At 42.5% G+C, this 15,219-nt stretch overlaps 1 protein-coding gene across 2 annotated transcripts; it reads right to left on the reverse strand.

The window, feature by feature from the left end:
* Positions 1-545: 545 nt before the first annotated feature.
* Positions 546-14,453, reverse strand: hnrnpub (heterogeneous nuclear ribonucleoprotein Ub). Of its 2 annotated transcripts, none has more exons than XM_010900606.5 (14): positions 13,808-14,453; positions 12,766-12,880; positions 10,964-11,043; positions 9,844-9,983; positions 9,542-9,641; positions 8,472-8,584; positions 7,824-8,087; positions 7,518-7,637; positions 7,235-7,363; positions 6,940-7,108; positions 6,078-6,356; positions 5,551-5,867; positions 2,976-3,152; positions 546-2,751 (listed from the first exon to the last, which is right to left on the reverse strand). In XM_010900606.5, the coding sequence occupies exons 1-14, from the start codon at positions 14,280-14,282 to the stop codon at positions 2,701-2,703; spliced, it is 2,529 nt and encodes an 842-aa protein (XP_010898908.1). In that variant the 5' UTR covers positions 14,283-14,453; the 3' UTR covers positions 546-2,700. The 2 variants fall into 2 exon arrangements, with proteins under 2 accessions (XP_010898908.1, XP_010898907.1); XM_010900605.5 differs by having other exon boundaries at positions 2,976-3,161; positions 13,808-14,452.
* Between the last annotated feature and the right edge of the window lie 766 nt (positions 14,454-15,219).

A 15,219-nucleotide genomic window follows, 5' to 3' on the forward strand; every position in this document is an offset into this window, starting at 1 on the left:
ATACCCTATAATGACGAAGCGAAAAAACATTTTAGATCCTGAAGCATAATATTATGGAGATGCTTCAGATGCAGGGTAATGGGAGACTGCTCAGGATTGAGGGAAAGGTGAACAGAGCAAAATACCTGACCTTGAACAAAACCTGATCCAGAATGTACAGGACCTCTGAATGGGGAGACGATTCATCTTTCGGCACGACAGTGACCCAAATTACAAGCCAACACAACGCTGGAGTGGCTTTAGGACAGGGCTCCGAATGTCCTTGAGGGGCTCAGTGAAAGCCCAGACTTGAACCCTGCTTTAACAAAGTACTGAATAAAGGCTCTGAATAATCATGTACACAATATTTATATATATTTTCTTTATCATTATGGGGATTGTGTAGGTTGATGGTATTAAAAAAAGTGGTGTTTTCCAAGAAACAGGTTAAAACCTAGTCTTAGATTACAGCATGCTTTTAACAGAGAATCTCAACTGATCTTTTTAAGTCCAGGACTAGCCTGTCTTCAAAAAAACAAGCACTTATTTTTATATAAAAAACAAAAAAAGCTTAAATCACTTTATTGTTCATATGACAAAAATACTTTAAAAACATTAACGGAAACAACACATATCAAAACACTGTTCAATAATAAAAAAAAATCTTATCAGGAAAAGACTTGCCCAATGTTACCTACAACTTGAATATTAAAGATATTCATTTGAGAAGTCATTTACACACACTGCTAAAACACAACATTGACTAATGAAAATTTGATCTGTTTGGTTGGGCTATTTTTCACTTGCATTTCTATGCAGCATACCTGAAATCAGTTCAGTGACATCCATGCGATTTGACATGATAGTTACAACAGTGATAAACTACATTTAGTACACACGTTATGTGCACGAAAGGTTAAATAAGCTAATGAAAGAATCACAAAATTAACTCAATTAAATTTTGCATTTAATTTGTTTTCAAAGATCTAACACCAATACAGTGGAACACATCCCTTTTAACACTGCTGGTCAGCTACATAGCCTGAGCTATAGGAGTTTAGAGCTGCCATTATCATCAGCCTACACTGCCACTAGTTAGTTTGAACACACCATTAAGTCTGACTTTTGTGTGTGCGCCGTACAACTGTTAGCTCACTGGGTTGAAGCCCAGGCCTTAGCATTTATATAATACCGGTCTTCAGGTTCCTATTACCTCCATAAAACATGCGTCTCTGAAGTCATTGAGAGGTTAAGTTTCACTTCTTGCAGTAGTGAGAATATAGGTATACTCCATGACATCACATAGCCCTAGATTTGCTGGTAAAATGCAAACTGCTGTAGTTGTTCCACTTCTCCTTTTTAAACCAACACTGATATTTAATTTGACTCATGGCATCACCCAATCGAGTGTTGAATGAGTGCTAAACCAGCTACGGAATATTTAACCTTTTAACCCCTAGTGGTTCAAATGAGCCTGTTCCAGATTTGTGCTCTTGCTAACTTGTTTGCATTGGCATGTTAGCACCAACAGACTGGCACTCAGGCTAAGTTCAAATAGCATAGGACATTAAATGTAAACAATGAAAAATGTGTAGTATGGTCGTGTAGGACTAGCCTAGTGTAGTCTAATCACAAACGCATCAAAACCAGACCGTATAAAAAAAGCCACAAACCAAACACTTTTAGTGGAGAAATTAAATTAAGAAAACACCAAAACTTACACCTGAATCAAGCATCCTCAACGCCATGTTCAGTAATGTGCCACAGTATATCAAGAACTATAAAAATCACAAAGTAATGACAATATCAAAAGGCATGATGTAATGCTAAAATGGCTTCTAAACATCCTACAGAAATAACTTTGCTATTCAAAGCACAATGCATCCAGAGTGGTACATCTTACAAAATATGTTAAGATGAACCTGTATCATTAAAAGGTAAAAAAAAGATTGTGCATCATTGATGGATGAATTACATGAATAAGTAGCACATCGAGGTGCTTTCTGTGGACAGCAGATGTCCTTAAATTTTGAATTAGCAAACTAGGCATGAGCCCATTCAAAGGTACTTTAGGTAACCTTTGAAATCAATTAAAAGTCATAAGCCATAGAAGTTTGTAAAAAAGCAAATAGGTTGTTTATTGTAAATCTACGGAGTTTAGATTACATGCTTGATGTTGTAAAAATAACAAAAGGCAAAAATCAAAAAGTCATTTGATTCGAAATAACTTTGTTGCTTGAAGACTACATGTACAATCATTAACAATACTATAGCTACCATGCCTCAAAATATGGTTCCTTACAGTTAACACGTTAAACAAATGCAACTAAGCAAAACAATATTTACAATCAGTAAAAAAAAAGAAAAAAAAAGAAATCACATTGCACAGATAAAATGCACAACCCTGAAAATCTTTCAAACATATGTTGCTGAAGGAGAGTGAAAATGTTGCAGTTTGCGATGTTATTATTATTTTTTTAAACAAGGGATTATTAAAAGCATGAGATTTTTTAAAATTTGGAAAAATATCATAAAATGTACAAAAACAAATGAAAAACCCATAAAGCTTCAAAGAGTGTCGTCTCCTCAGATGTGGAATGTTGCTCCATCGTCTTTATTGTTTTTAAAAGTGGGTTCTAGAAAAAATGTGTGGAGGGGGAGGGATGTCCGTGGCTAGTGGTGGATTCCATTATTGGCCACCAGTCCTTTAGATCAGAATGTCTAATAGTATCCTGGCTGATACTGCTGGCTCCATGGCTTCTGGTTCCAAAACTGAGGACACAGATAAAGGAACTTAAACCACTTTTTTTTTATGGACATATTACACCTGACAAAGTAACTTGTTCAGGTCTCTGCCATAAAGTTGTCCAGAACGGATGCCGCTGATAGACTGACTACATGTATACAGGCACTCCAAACCTGATCTTTTTGCCCAAATATTTAATCAAAGTACCTTTTTGTAACTGGGGGAAAATATTGACCTCAACTAGACTTACCCCTTGCTGCCAGCTCTGGTTGAAGGCCTGAGCCTTGTCCATGCCGAAGCCTCCGCGTCCTCCCCCGTTCCGGTGATCACCAAATCCGCCTCCGCGCCCTCCACCGTTCCGGTTGTCCCCATATCCCCCCATGCTGTTCTTGTTGCCAAAGTTTCCACGGCTGCTGCCTCCTCTGGACTGAAACCCCTGGGGAGGGACAAGAAAATGCCTCAATGTCACACAAGGAAATAAGCAGTTAAATGTACAGTCATTACATGATCACTCCCATTAAACTGTCAAGCACCTCAAAAAACATTGCTAAGTGATCCCCATCGCAGACATCACCCCCCAATCACAGTTCCATTTCAAAAGGTTGTTTGGGAAGGAGGATGCACTGTTCTTAATATGCTAGAATCAGATGTCACCAATGATTGGTTTGCGGGTCAGGGGACTGCAAACCAATCATTGATGACACTTTATTTGGACAGTCCACTAAGGAGTTTAAACATGTTCTACTATCCACCAAGCCCTGCTACCATCTAGCGGATGAAAATCACTGAGTTGAAGTCAAGTTCAAGCATCTACACAGCATGCTAGGGGCAGGGTTGTGGACGGTATACCGGTACAAATATTCCACGGTAGGCTAGAGGATGGAATTTGGCAATGGCGTAAAGATATAGGTTGTCGCAAATATGTTTGCTAAAGACTAATTTTAAAGAGACTATATAATAGGCTAAAAACATGGTGTTTCCTTTTCTGTTTCAAAGCAAACTGCACTGCATGCTTTCTGTAAGCAAAGATGAGTGGTGAAAATAAAAATGGCAATGTACACAAATCAGGACTATTATCAAGATTATCAAGACCAAACGTGCGTAAGTATGAGTCAAATGAAAAGCCACAAGGACAAAAACTTGTCAATTTTTGTACTTCTATACCAATACTGTGAATTGCATTTGTCAATGCAGTAGCAGTTCAATTCATATTGGAATACTACATCATTTTCAAACCTTTTATCTGAAGACTTTAAATAATCATATTGTTTTGAAGTTTTTATTTGTGCCATTTAGCCTAATCTACAGCATACTTAAGGATCAGCAAAGTAGAGACCCAATAGTTAACTTGTAGAAATACACTCACCTAAAGGATTATTAGGAACACCATACTAATACTGTGTTTGACCCCCTTTCGCATACAGAACTGCCTTTATTCTACGTGGCATTGATTCAACAAGCATTCTTTAGAAATGTTGGCCCATATTGATAGGATAGCATCTTGCAGTTGATGGAGATTTGTGGGATGCACATCCAGGGCACGAAGCTCCCGTTCCACCACCTCCCAAAGATGCTGTATTGGGTTGAGATATGGTGACTGCTATTTCAATACAGTGAACTCATTATCATGTTCAAGAAACCAATTTGAAATGATTCAAGCTTTGTGACATGGTGCATTATCCTGCTGGAAGTAGCCATCAGAGGATGGGTACATGGTGGTCATAAAGGGATGGACATGGTCAGAAACAATGCTCATGTAGGCCGTGGCATTTAAACGATGCCCAATTGGCACTAAGGGGCCTAAAGTGTGCCAAGAAAACATCCCCCACACCATTACACCACCACCACCACCAGCCTGCACAGTGGTAACAAGGCATGAAGGATCCATGTTCTCATTCTGTTTACGCCAAATTCTGACTACCATCTGAATGTCTCAACAGAAATCGAGACTCATCAGACCAGGCAACATTCTTCCAGTCTTCAACTGTCCAATTTTGGTGAGCTCATGCAAATTGTAGCCTCTTTTTCCTATTTGTAGTGGAAATGAGTGGTACCCGGTGGGGTCTTCTGCTGTTGTAGCCCATCCGCCTCAAGGTTGTGCGTGTTGTGGCTTCACAAATGTTTTGCTGCATACCTCGGTTGTAACGAGTGGTTATTTCAGTCAAAGTTGCTCTTCTATCAGCTTGAATCAGTCAGCCCATTCTCCTCTGACCTCTAGCATCAACAAGGCATTTTCGCCCACAGGACTGCCGCATACTGGATGTTTTTCCCTTTTAACACCATTCTTTGTAAACCCTAGAAATGGTTGTCCGTGAAAATTCCAGTAACTGAGCAGATTGTGAAATACTCAGACCGGCCCGTCTGGCACCAACAACCATGCCACGCTCAAAATTGCTTAAATCACCTTTCTTTCCCATTCTGACATTCAGTTTGGAGTTCAGGAGATTGTCTTGACCAGGACCACACCCCTAAATGCATTGAAGCAACTGCCATGTGATTGGTTGATTAGATAATTGCATTAATGAGAAATTGAACAGGTGTTCATAATAATCCTTTAGGAGTGTATGTAGCTACCAATATCAAGTCTCGTATTTGTAATTAGTTTTAGACCATATAGCCGAGCCCATGCACACATACTCTAGAACAGGGGTTCTCAAACTTTACTCTGCCAGGGATTGCTAAATAGCTGGCATTGGAGATGACTCACAGGTGTTCCTCTACAAGGCTGGCACAGGGATTGAGAAAGACTGCTCAGCAGGGGTGTTTTCTAAATAAAGGCAAACGTTTTTTTATATTTGTTTTCCCACTTCTGTGACCAAACCCACCTGGTTATAGTTGCCTCGGTTTCCACCACCGCCTCTGCTCATGCTTGCGCCACCTCCTCGGCTCATGTTGCCTCCTCGTCCCATGTTTCCGCCTCGGTTCATTGGAGGGCCGCCCCTGTTCATGGCTCCACCCCTGTGGCTCATGTTGCCCCTCATGGGTCCTCCTCTTGGGGCCCCTCCTCTTGGGGCCCCTCCCTGGGCGGCCATGAGGCCGCCGCCCCTGTTGAAGTTGCCCCGGTTGGCGTATGCGCCTCTGAAGGCTGGAGGGGGCATGAACCCTCGAGGAGGGCGAGTGAATCCACCACGTGGACCTGGAGCTAGGTGGGGGAAGACACGGCAGTTAGACTGGCATTGATCCAAAATGGCTTCTTAATTACTCATTAATCACAGGGGCCTCAATTGAAATGAAAGGGGCCAGGCCCCAGTCCTAACAGTTAAATGCAAACACCGAATGCTTTAGGAACTAAGCTAATGAAGCTAAAACAAGGTAGAAACGTGACATGTGAAACACTTATCATCCAGCCCACCTCCTCTGAAATTGCCCCTCTGCTGGAAGCCTCCTCGGCCACCTCCTCTCTGGCCGGGTCCACCTCCGCGGTTAAACTGATTTTTGCCTCGCCCGCCCCCTCTGACACTTCCTCCTCTCTTGGGGGTCAGGGAGCCCTGGTTGGGCTTCTTTTCTGCGGGGAGGGCTGCTTTGCTCTCCTCCTTGTACTGCTCCACCAGCTTGGAGGCCTCCTCCTTCTGCAGCTCAGCGTAGGTCACCTCAGCAAAGCTCTCCCCCTCCTCTGGAAGAGTGAAGAACCCTAGAGAGCAGAGTTTCATTCAGTTCCTGCAGGATCTGAAGCAATCCTAAAATGTGTGATGTCACTATTTTGAATCAACATAAAAATCTACATTAATTTTTAAATGTTGAACAAAAAATAGCAAAAAATGTATATGTTCAGTAAGTAAAGGTTCAGATGCATACTGTCCAGTACCTATGCAGCAGTCTAAAATATGAGCTATATCTTCGCATGTAAGACTGCTTTAACTGGATTCCAGTATGGCTGAGAGATGTTTTGGGGCTGCTGTGTTCCTCTCTCCTGGCCCATAGGCCGGGGTAGAGCCCAGACCAGAGGGGTAGGAGGAGAGGGTCACTCTGCCCCTTTCAAATGGCCACTTGTGACACAGACAGCCACGAGTGGGCAAAGCTTAGAGGGGCCAGCCATTGTGAGCACCCTAAAGACCACTACTGTGTCTGGAAGCATGAATCAGTGTGCGGGCCACATGATTGGATTACTACAAACGTTTTGATTGCTTCTGAATTAAATAGAAAACATGGAGTCAATAGCTAGTTATCACAGCGTGAGACTACTGATGACATTTGAAAGCAGCGCATGTTGTTACCTTTCATTTTGAGGAGGGCGTGCTCGGGCACCTCTTTGCCATCGCTCTCTGCCTTCTTTTGGGCCCTCTCCTTGTAGTCTTCGTCAGAGGGACAGACCACCACAGCCTTCCTCTGGTAGCCAGCAAACAGACACATCTTCCTCTTCTGGCCCGGGGCAGATAGATTGGTCTGTGAAAGAAAAGGATAATTGCTCCATTTATTAATGAATTGCAAACCAGCCTAGCTTTACAATTGCATACTACACGACCCAAAAATATCTGTTAACTTGTCAAGAACATGACTGAATGAACTTACATGGTCCAAGATGTAGTTCCTCTTCTTGCGAGCAGCAATCTCAATGAATTTGCCCAGGAAGAGAGGTGCACGCTGGGAAATGGCGGTGAGCTTTGATGTGTCTTTCCCCTGACGCTTCAAGCTTCCAATCTATGTGCATAAATGATCAAGGTAAGCCATGTTTACAACCAGACCGCTGACAGCCATTATGATAGGAAGTTGCACAAAACCAAACTGACACTTGAATTGGATTCCAAGATGTTATAGAAGGAACCCGTTAAAATACTGAGGATTATAAACTGACCATCATCTTCTCCACAATGGTGTCACTGCCCAGGATGTAATACTTCCCAGGGTTCTCCTGGGTGTGCTTGCTGACCCATGTGGTCTTTCCTGAACCGGGTAGGCCGACCATGGCAATGACCTAAAACAAAACAAACTCAGTAAGCATGTCGGGTATCACGTACCTACACTAATCAACATAAGTTAGAGAAAATGATTCTAGCATTTCTGATTACAAATTTGACTAGCCATTTATCCTAAAATATGCAGGTCCAACCCAAGGATTGAGCCCAGGCTATCAAGTCAAACCAATGACTGCCACAATTACCTCACAGTCCTTCTTAGTTTCGGGTCCCTTGGGCCCACGGACACGTTTGTCCATAGGGACCTGCTGCAGGAAGGTGTAGCCCTCTGGCTGGGGGAAGTATGGCGTGTCCATCTGGCCAAAGTTGAACTCAACAGCACAGTTGTGGCAGATGACGTGAGGGAAGAGTGCTTTCTCTCCCAGGGACTCTTTGCTGACCTGGAAGGCCACCACCGGCTCCTTACCGTTCTTAGAGAAGGACATCTCCACCTCCTCGCCCTCAAAATTCTGGGGGGCGGGGGAAGAGTGTCAACTTTGGTTTTCGATACATTATGAACCATTCAGCTTGTTTTAACTGTCCACGTGCACCACTGAAAGTTCACCATGCCGACAAGGCCTTCGTACTCCGCCACTTCTACCACTTCCATGTATTATTGGTTGGGTTGTTTTGATGAATTTGTACAGTATTGCTTTTAGACAAGAGAACATGGCAGAAGTTGTACATCATTTGAAAGTTGTCTTTTGAAATGTAATCTAAATGCTTTTGCGCAGTCCTCATTGACAAGGAATTCTTGACACCACAAAAAGTCTGAATATTCATTTAAATCAATGGCCTGTGCATAGTTTTTATATTACGTCATTGCAACCAGTGATAAAGAACGGTTTTCTTACAATGAGGCAGCAGATGACATCATTCTCATCATAAGTCTCTCCGAAATCTTCAGTCACACAGTTGGTGGTTTTCTTGCCTTTGCCAGAGTATGCATAGGAATGTTCCTCTTCACCTGTAATTGTTATAGAAAGGAGATATGTCACATGACGTCAACTCAGAGGCTTGGTGGCCTTGCTCAAGGACAGAAGTAGAGACGTTTCACCTCGTTGGCTGGGAATTTGAATTGAGGAACCTTAAGTTTACTGGTCAGACATTGTAATCGCAAAAATAGGACATAGTTCCAAGGTGGCACTAAAAGGATCCTCTATGTCCTCTCTAGATTCCAGTGTTCGGCACTCATTCAATGACGTGGCACTGTCACCTTAAGAATACAGTTGACAGCTGCATGTCATGTTCCATCACAACCTCTAGGGGGTGCAAAGATTTTATGAGAACCACTATTTTGTCCAGAATGCTCTGTTCACATTTGGAAAAGAATACATTTATGCTCAAAACCATTTTCTACATGCTCTTTATAAATGTGAGGCTGGTCTTCCCCACCAGGCACTTCTTTATAGCCCACCTGCTGCTGAAACTCCCACAACCATCTGCCTCAGATTGAAAAAGAATGCACTATTTGAAGAAAAAAAAGTATATATATATATAGCTAATGTTCGCAGTGGGAATTCTGCTTATTATTATTATTATTATTATGACATACGTAAGACATGTAAAACAAACCTATATCTATTCGACTCTGGGGAAACAAACAATGCAAGGTCTTGATTTTAAAGAGGGTTCCTGATCAGCTTACAGAACTGCTATGTGAGCCGGTTGGGTTGTGGAAATTTCTGTCTTGATGTTGGCGGTGCAGCTCCTAAAACCTGACCCGAGCAGGACTAAAATAGACCGTTCGAGTCACGCCGTGTTCGGTACGACGCGATGAACAAAGACAATCTGATCACCTACGCAGAGTCCGCCGGGCAAGGGGGGGGGTGTGTGATCCAAACAAGTCAACCTTTAGCACGAATGACCCAATGGCCAAGAAAAGGTATGGAGTCAAAGATAGAAAAATGCATTGGAGACTGACCGAGGAGCAGACTGCCTGTAGCAGGAGACCAGCCAACCTGGACCTCATGGATATCCATATTCTTACTGGAGATGTGCTTCACTGGAATCTTCTCGATTATCTGAAGGCACAATATCACATCGGAGACGTCAGCAGCAGACAGTGTAACGGCCTACAAATCAATCGCTTTGAAGTAGGCATTTAAAGGTACAAAGCTATGAAAAACATACTGGTGGATTTAAACGTAATGGGATTGAGGTTTTGGATTTCCAAACGCTAAATTGACAACGGGTCTAGAGGAGTAGGTGACAGTTGGTCCATACCTTCATCTCATAACAGGCCTTGCCTTGGGACAACCCGTACGAGGCCCGGCCCCCTGACCACAGGTAAGCAAAGCTCTCCATGGTGAGAGATGAGGCACTGTAACGGTCCCGGGACACCTTGAAGTGCAGGTCACAGTTATCTGGGAGACAAGGAAACAAACACTTACATTTCCAATCCCAGGTTAGTGTCACTAGATTCTAACACCAAACTGGATCTAAGCCGAAAAGATCTGAGGATTGGAAATAGTCATGTAGGCAATATGGCAAATATCAGCTGGCAAGTTGGAGCCCTTACCATGAGGTCCTAAAGGGATTTTTCACTGCCATATTTACCTATATGATGCATGTCTATTATTGTGGTAATGACATACATGTGCCGTCAAAATTGTAAATTCCCCCATTCGACACAACCATGAGGGTTTCTGCATTGCACCGGTAGAAATGGGCCATCTTCAAAGCAAACCAGAATATCCAAAACACACAAATGGTAGTGCTTTCCATCATCAGAAACAGACATTGTTTCACAATCTCAAAAAGATTTGCTTGCGAGCATCAACGAATCCTTGAAAGACTAGTACCTCCCTTGTTTTGAAGCCCACCTCAGAAAGTGGGAACAAGTTCTAGCCAGGCTGTGGTATTTGGCTATAATGCCATGGTGGACAGGACCACTGTTGGTACAAAGCCAAAGGCTCAATCATATCTAAACGCCAATACTGTGATTGAACAACCGGTGAAACAAAGGCCACAATAATTGCTCAAAATAATGACTCCGTTTTCATACCAGAGAGGAGGCTGAATCAAACAATGACACCATTGGATGACATTTCCCAGTAAGAGAAATTAATATTATATAGAATAGAAACCCCTCCCACCGCTTAGAATTGGGCAGGAAAACTGAAAATAAAATGTCTAGCAGTTGGATTTTATTTTTGACATATTTCAATAATTTAGCAGTGATTATCCGGAGTGGATACATTTGCATGTTTTTCATACAGCACCCTCCACAGGACACAAGTGAGCTAGCGGGGATTACATCCATCTATGTTCACACGCATGTTTTACTTCATTTGGGTGGATAAACCAGGACCATCGGACCAGCTGGACACCAAATGTAACTCACAGTTGTCCAAGCAGACCGTAGTGTCATCAAACTCCTCATCTTCTTCCTCGAGGGGTGGCAGTGGAGACTTGAGACTAGCCCTGGAAGAGAAACACAGTACCAGTAAGTCAACGGCAGATCTAGAATATTCTGCACGGAGCCAGAATGCCCTCACAGGGTGGCCATCCGGTTGTGACCTCCTCTGAGGGGATGGTGAGCAGTGGAAAGAGTTAGGACTACGGACAGAAAGAACTCCAGCATTTAACCTATTGATTAAACTGCGTCACTTACCTGCAGTGGTCCACTATCATCTCAAAGGATTGGGTTTAAAAAATGAATTAAAAAATAAGAACACAGCCGTAAGTCCTCAAGACTATATGCCTTAACAGTGAATAGGTGTTAAAATGGGCCAAAACTGTTTATGGCTTTGGAGATTACTGGAAGGTCATGCAGAATAGGCTGCTGGATATATTTAACTGTGTGTGTGTAGCTGTTCTCTCACCAAAGGTGCTGCTGCCTCATGGTCGTGGAACAGACAGAGGCGCGTAAGCTACTTCCAGGTAGCCTACAGGGGCTTCAACTGAAATTGTTTAGAAATGTTGTGCCACACTGACTTACCAACATTCAGAATATGTCATGTATCTTAAATACACTGTGCTACGATTACTCAAAGTTCACAGTGCCTTTTTAGTAAGGTAAAAGGAATTGCACCCCCTTTGTCTTTATTTAAAAAAAATAAAGTTAAAATCTATACTCAGTCCTCACGTGCTTTGTGCTCATCTCATGTCCAATGTCACTGGAACAGTAGTGTACACTTACAAGACCACTCATATGGTCAAGCCAGGGGTCACCCAGGGTGCAGTCTGAAGGAGATCCTATGATTGGTTTAGCTAACAGCTACCAGGGCCTCTGATGTACAGTCAAGGGATCAGCCACCAGGTGCTTTATTCATTTACACAGACTAGAGATGACAAGATAGCTGCTCACAACAAAACAAAAACCAAATTAAAAAAAAAAAAAAAAAATAGGGGTCCAGGTCTACACATGGAGGGAAAGGTTCCCATACAGACCACAGCTAGTCCTCGACTTAAACACTCGCTCAGTGGATAATTTCCATTTAAATTGTTCTAAGTCCAGGAATAGGTTTAAGTGGCAAGGAAACCGGCAAGTGATGCAGTGACCCGTATGGTAAGAAAGCATTGCTGTAAAAGAGGAAAATACATGAAAAAGAAACACACTGAGTAGAATGATGACACGGTAGGGAGAGACACATACTGAGAAAAACCAACATACGACAGGAGCAATCATCGTCGGCCAGTGGAGAGTATCAACACGTCAGGAAGAATTGTCGGCCATTGGAGAGTACCAATCTCCAACTCAAGCGTCCGGGAAAAAAAAAGTGCTAGACCCGTGTGCCCTTACGCGACCCCGCACCCCTACCAACATCTGCTACTCTTTCGTGACTGAATTTTTTTTGAGCGGCTTTGCGTCACCATGTCAGTGTACACAAAACGCCTTCCTGCACAAAGAGAGTGAATGGGGAACAATATATATTAATTAACTGCCGTAGAATTCTCTTACTACATTATGCAGCCCTGTTAAGGGTGTATGTAGGCACTGCATGGGTATTAATGGTAAGGTTAATTTAAAAAGCCAGGGATGACCCTCAGTTCAAACATGTATGAAACTTACATAATGTTGACAAAAGTAAGTTAAGTGAGGGGTTTGATGCTAGTTAATGCATTGGCGCTTAAAGCCAATACAGTTCACATAGCTGTGATGGCGCTTCAGACATACCGAAGGCCACGGTCTCCCGTCCTTACCAGCTGTATTTGTTCTCTTCAATAAATTCAAAGTAGCCCCTTCCATGTTCCTCCCGGCGTCTCTTAACACCCTTCTTATTCTTCTGATCAGCATTCGTGTCTTTGTCCGCATCCCCTTTGGAAATAAAAGAAGAATATAATGAGGTGCTCCTTTATTGAAAGGATAGGCCGCACTGTGGCTGTGGTGGGGGATGGCCCACATAGACGACTAGCTTGTTGTCCAGTAGGACCTTGTTGCTTTCTGAATGTGATTAAGACAGTAGAAGGCTAATGCTGTTTTGACCAGGGAGTAGGGATGGTTACATAGCTGGTCAACATTACAGACAATACAAATCACGACACGTGTAGAATGGGTGCAAATACCCAACTGATTACAGTTTTTATTAAAAAGGTTTAAGAAATAGACCATTGTCCATCTGTCCCAGATTTGAGTCAATACAATAGCATAATAATCTGACAAGAAAGCCGAAACTGAACTGCAGGCTATCAATTGACCCCTTCCCCCACAATGCAGTCCGCGGCCACCTAGTTAGCTTGACAGATACATAGCTAATCCTTGTTCGTTCATTCAAATCTTAACCAATCACCTTACCTAATCTAATCAAATAGCTAACCACAATTTCCAAAGCGTACGGATTGCTTAGATAGGAACCGTTTTAGTATAAATAGAAAACCATTACAACCACGAGCCTGCCAAAACCAACACCCGCCGAATCCTTAGTCTACTAGCGTCGCAAAATATGCTAGCTCGTTAGCAACGACACAAAAGAATGCTAACTATGTTAGCTACATTTAGCTACAACAGCCCAAACTTCAATCGTGAGCCAAAAGGTATTCGTCATGTAGGCAGTACGACCAAATAGTTTAACAATATCGCACGATTTTACACTAGTTATGTAACACTAGTCAGCCCAGATCATACCTACAAAAATATATACGTCGAAACCCCAGTTTCGTAAAACGAAAGCATCCGGCAGCTAATAGCATTGGAAAAAAACGTGACACCCAGCCCAAGCATTTTCAAATGGAACCAGCGACTCACCCTCTGCTGACTGTTCTCCGGGCTCACCATCCTCTGCGTCTAACGTTATTTTCTCCATGTCGTCCACACCTTCCTTCAACATTGGATCCATTTCTTCCTCTTCCCCCTCACCCATTTCGTCGTCCTCCTGGGCCACGTTCTCTTCGCATTCTTCCACAACAGCGGCGTCTCCCTCTGCTTTTCCATTCTCTTCCTCCTCATTGGCCTCCATGCTTTCTTCGACCGGGCCCTCGTCGTCGTCATCATCTTCCCCCATGTCTTCTTGGTCCACAGCAGCTTCGACTTCTCCATCGGGATTCTCTCCTTCTGCTGCATCCACCCCAAGTGGAGAATCTCCTGCCAAGGCCTCTTCGTCAAGCGCGGCCTGTAGCCGGTCCATTAAATCGGCCTTCAAACCCTTGTCCGATAGCTGACGCTTTTTCAGCTCGTCCTTCAACTCGTTTACTTTCAGTTTTTTTACGTTGATTGAGCTCATTTTGATATCTGTATAAAAACACTAAACTGAATCACAATTTTAAAATAAAGTAAAATTTCAACAAAGACAGCAAATTCTTAACGGACGCTATGCAAGTTGAAATATTTTTAACTGCGCCAAACGGCAGTAGCGTTTCTAGCCCTTTTCACCGGCAGAAGCGGTTGCAGGCGCAAATGTAGCAAACCACTCCCGTATTCAAGAGTAGAGGGAGGACTTGGGCGTAGGTTACCGTAATCACTGATAGAGCATCTCAATGGAAAATGAATGTCAGTTATTAAAAATCAAATTTCCATAAGATCACTGTAACGTAAGATACGTTTTACCAACAAGTTGCTAAGAATAACACAACGTAGTCGCTTATCAAACGTGAAAATAATACTAAAAGGGAAAGTATACTATATATCCCAAGAAGAGAAAACATGTTTGTCTCACAAAACCTGTGTCGGAGGCGGTGAGTGAATGGACATTCTGTCCAGGAATGAGTGTGCTTCCCACACAACCCACCATTAGAATCAGGATCAAATTATTATTCGCCAAGCACATTTACATGTGCTCAGAATTTAGATATCATGGTTCGGTTAAAAGCTGAATGATGGGGCTTGAGAAATGTAGCCTCTCAGATGTAGGAAATACACTTTAACACCTCGTTCCAGGTTATTTTTCATGCACATTATTTGTTGCAAACCATTCTATTGGGAATCCTAATAAAGGCACTTTCAATGTAATAACAACAATAATTTCCCCCCCAATATTCACAAAATATTAAATTGCTAAATGATCCATTTCATATGTTATCGTAATCCATTTAGTATGCAAATTTTTTTTAAGGGAAGTACTTCATGATTAGTAAAAATCAGATAATCAGAATCAGATTATTTCACAGCTACAGTCTTAAATTGGGAAAAAATATATCAAACAAGCCATTGTGCTTCAACAC

Source organism: Esox lucius, chromosome 18, assembly GCF_011004845.1.
Source record: "Esox lucius isolate fEsoLuc1 chromosome 18, fEsoLuc1.pri, whole genome shotgun sequence".
In the NCBI taxonomy this organism is placed as follows: domain Eukaryota; kingdom Metazoa; phylum Chordata; class Actinopteri; order Esociformes; family Esocidae; genus Esox; species Esox lucius.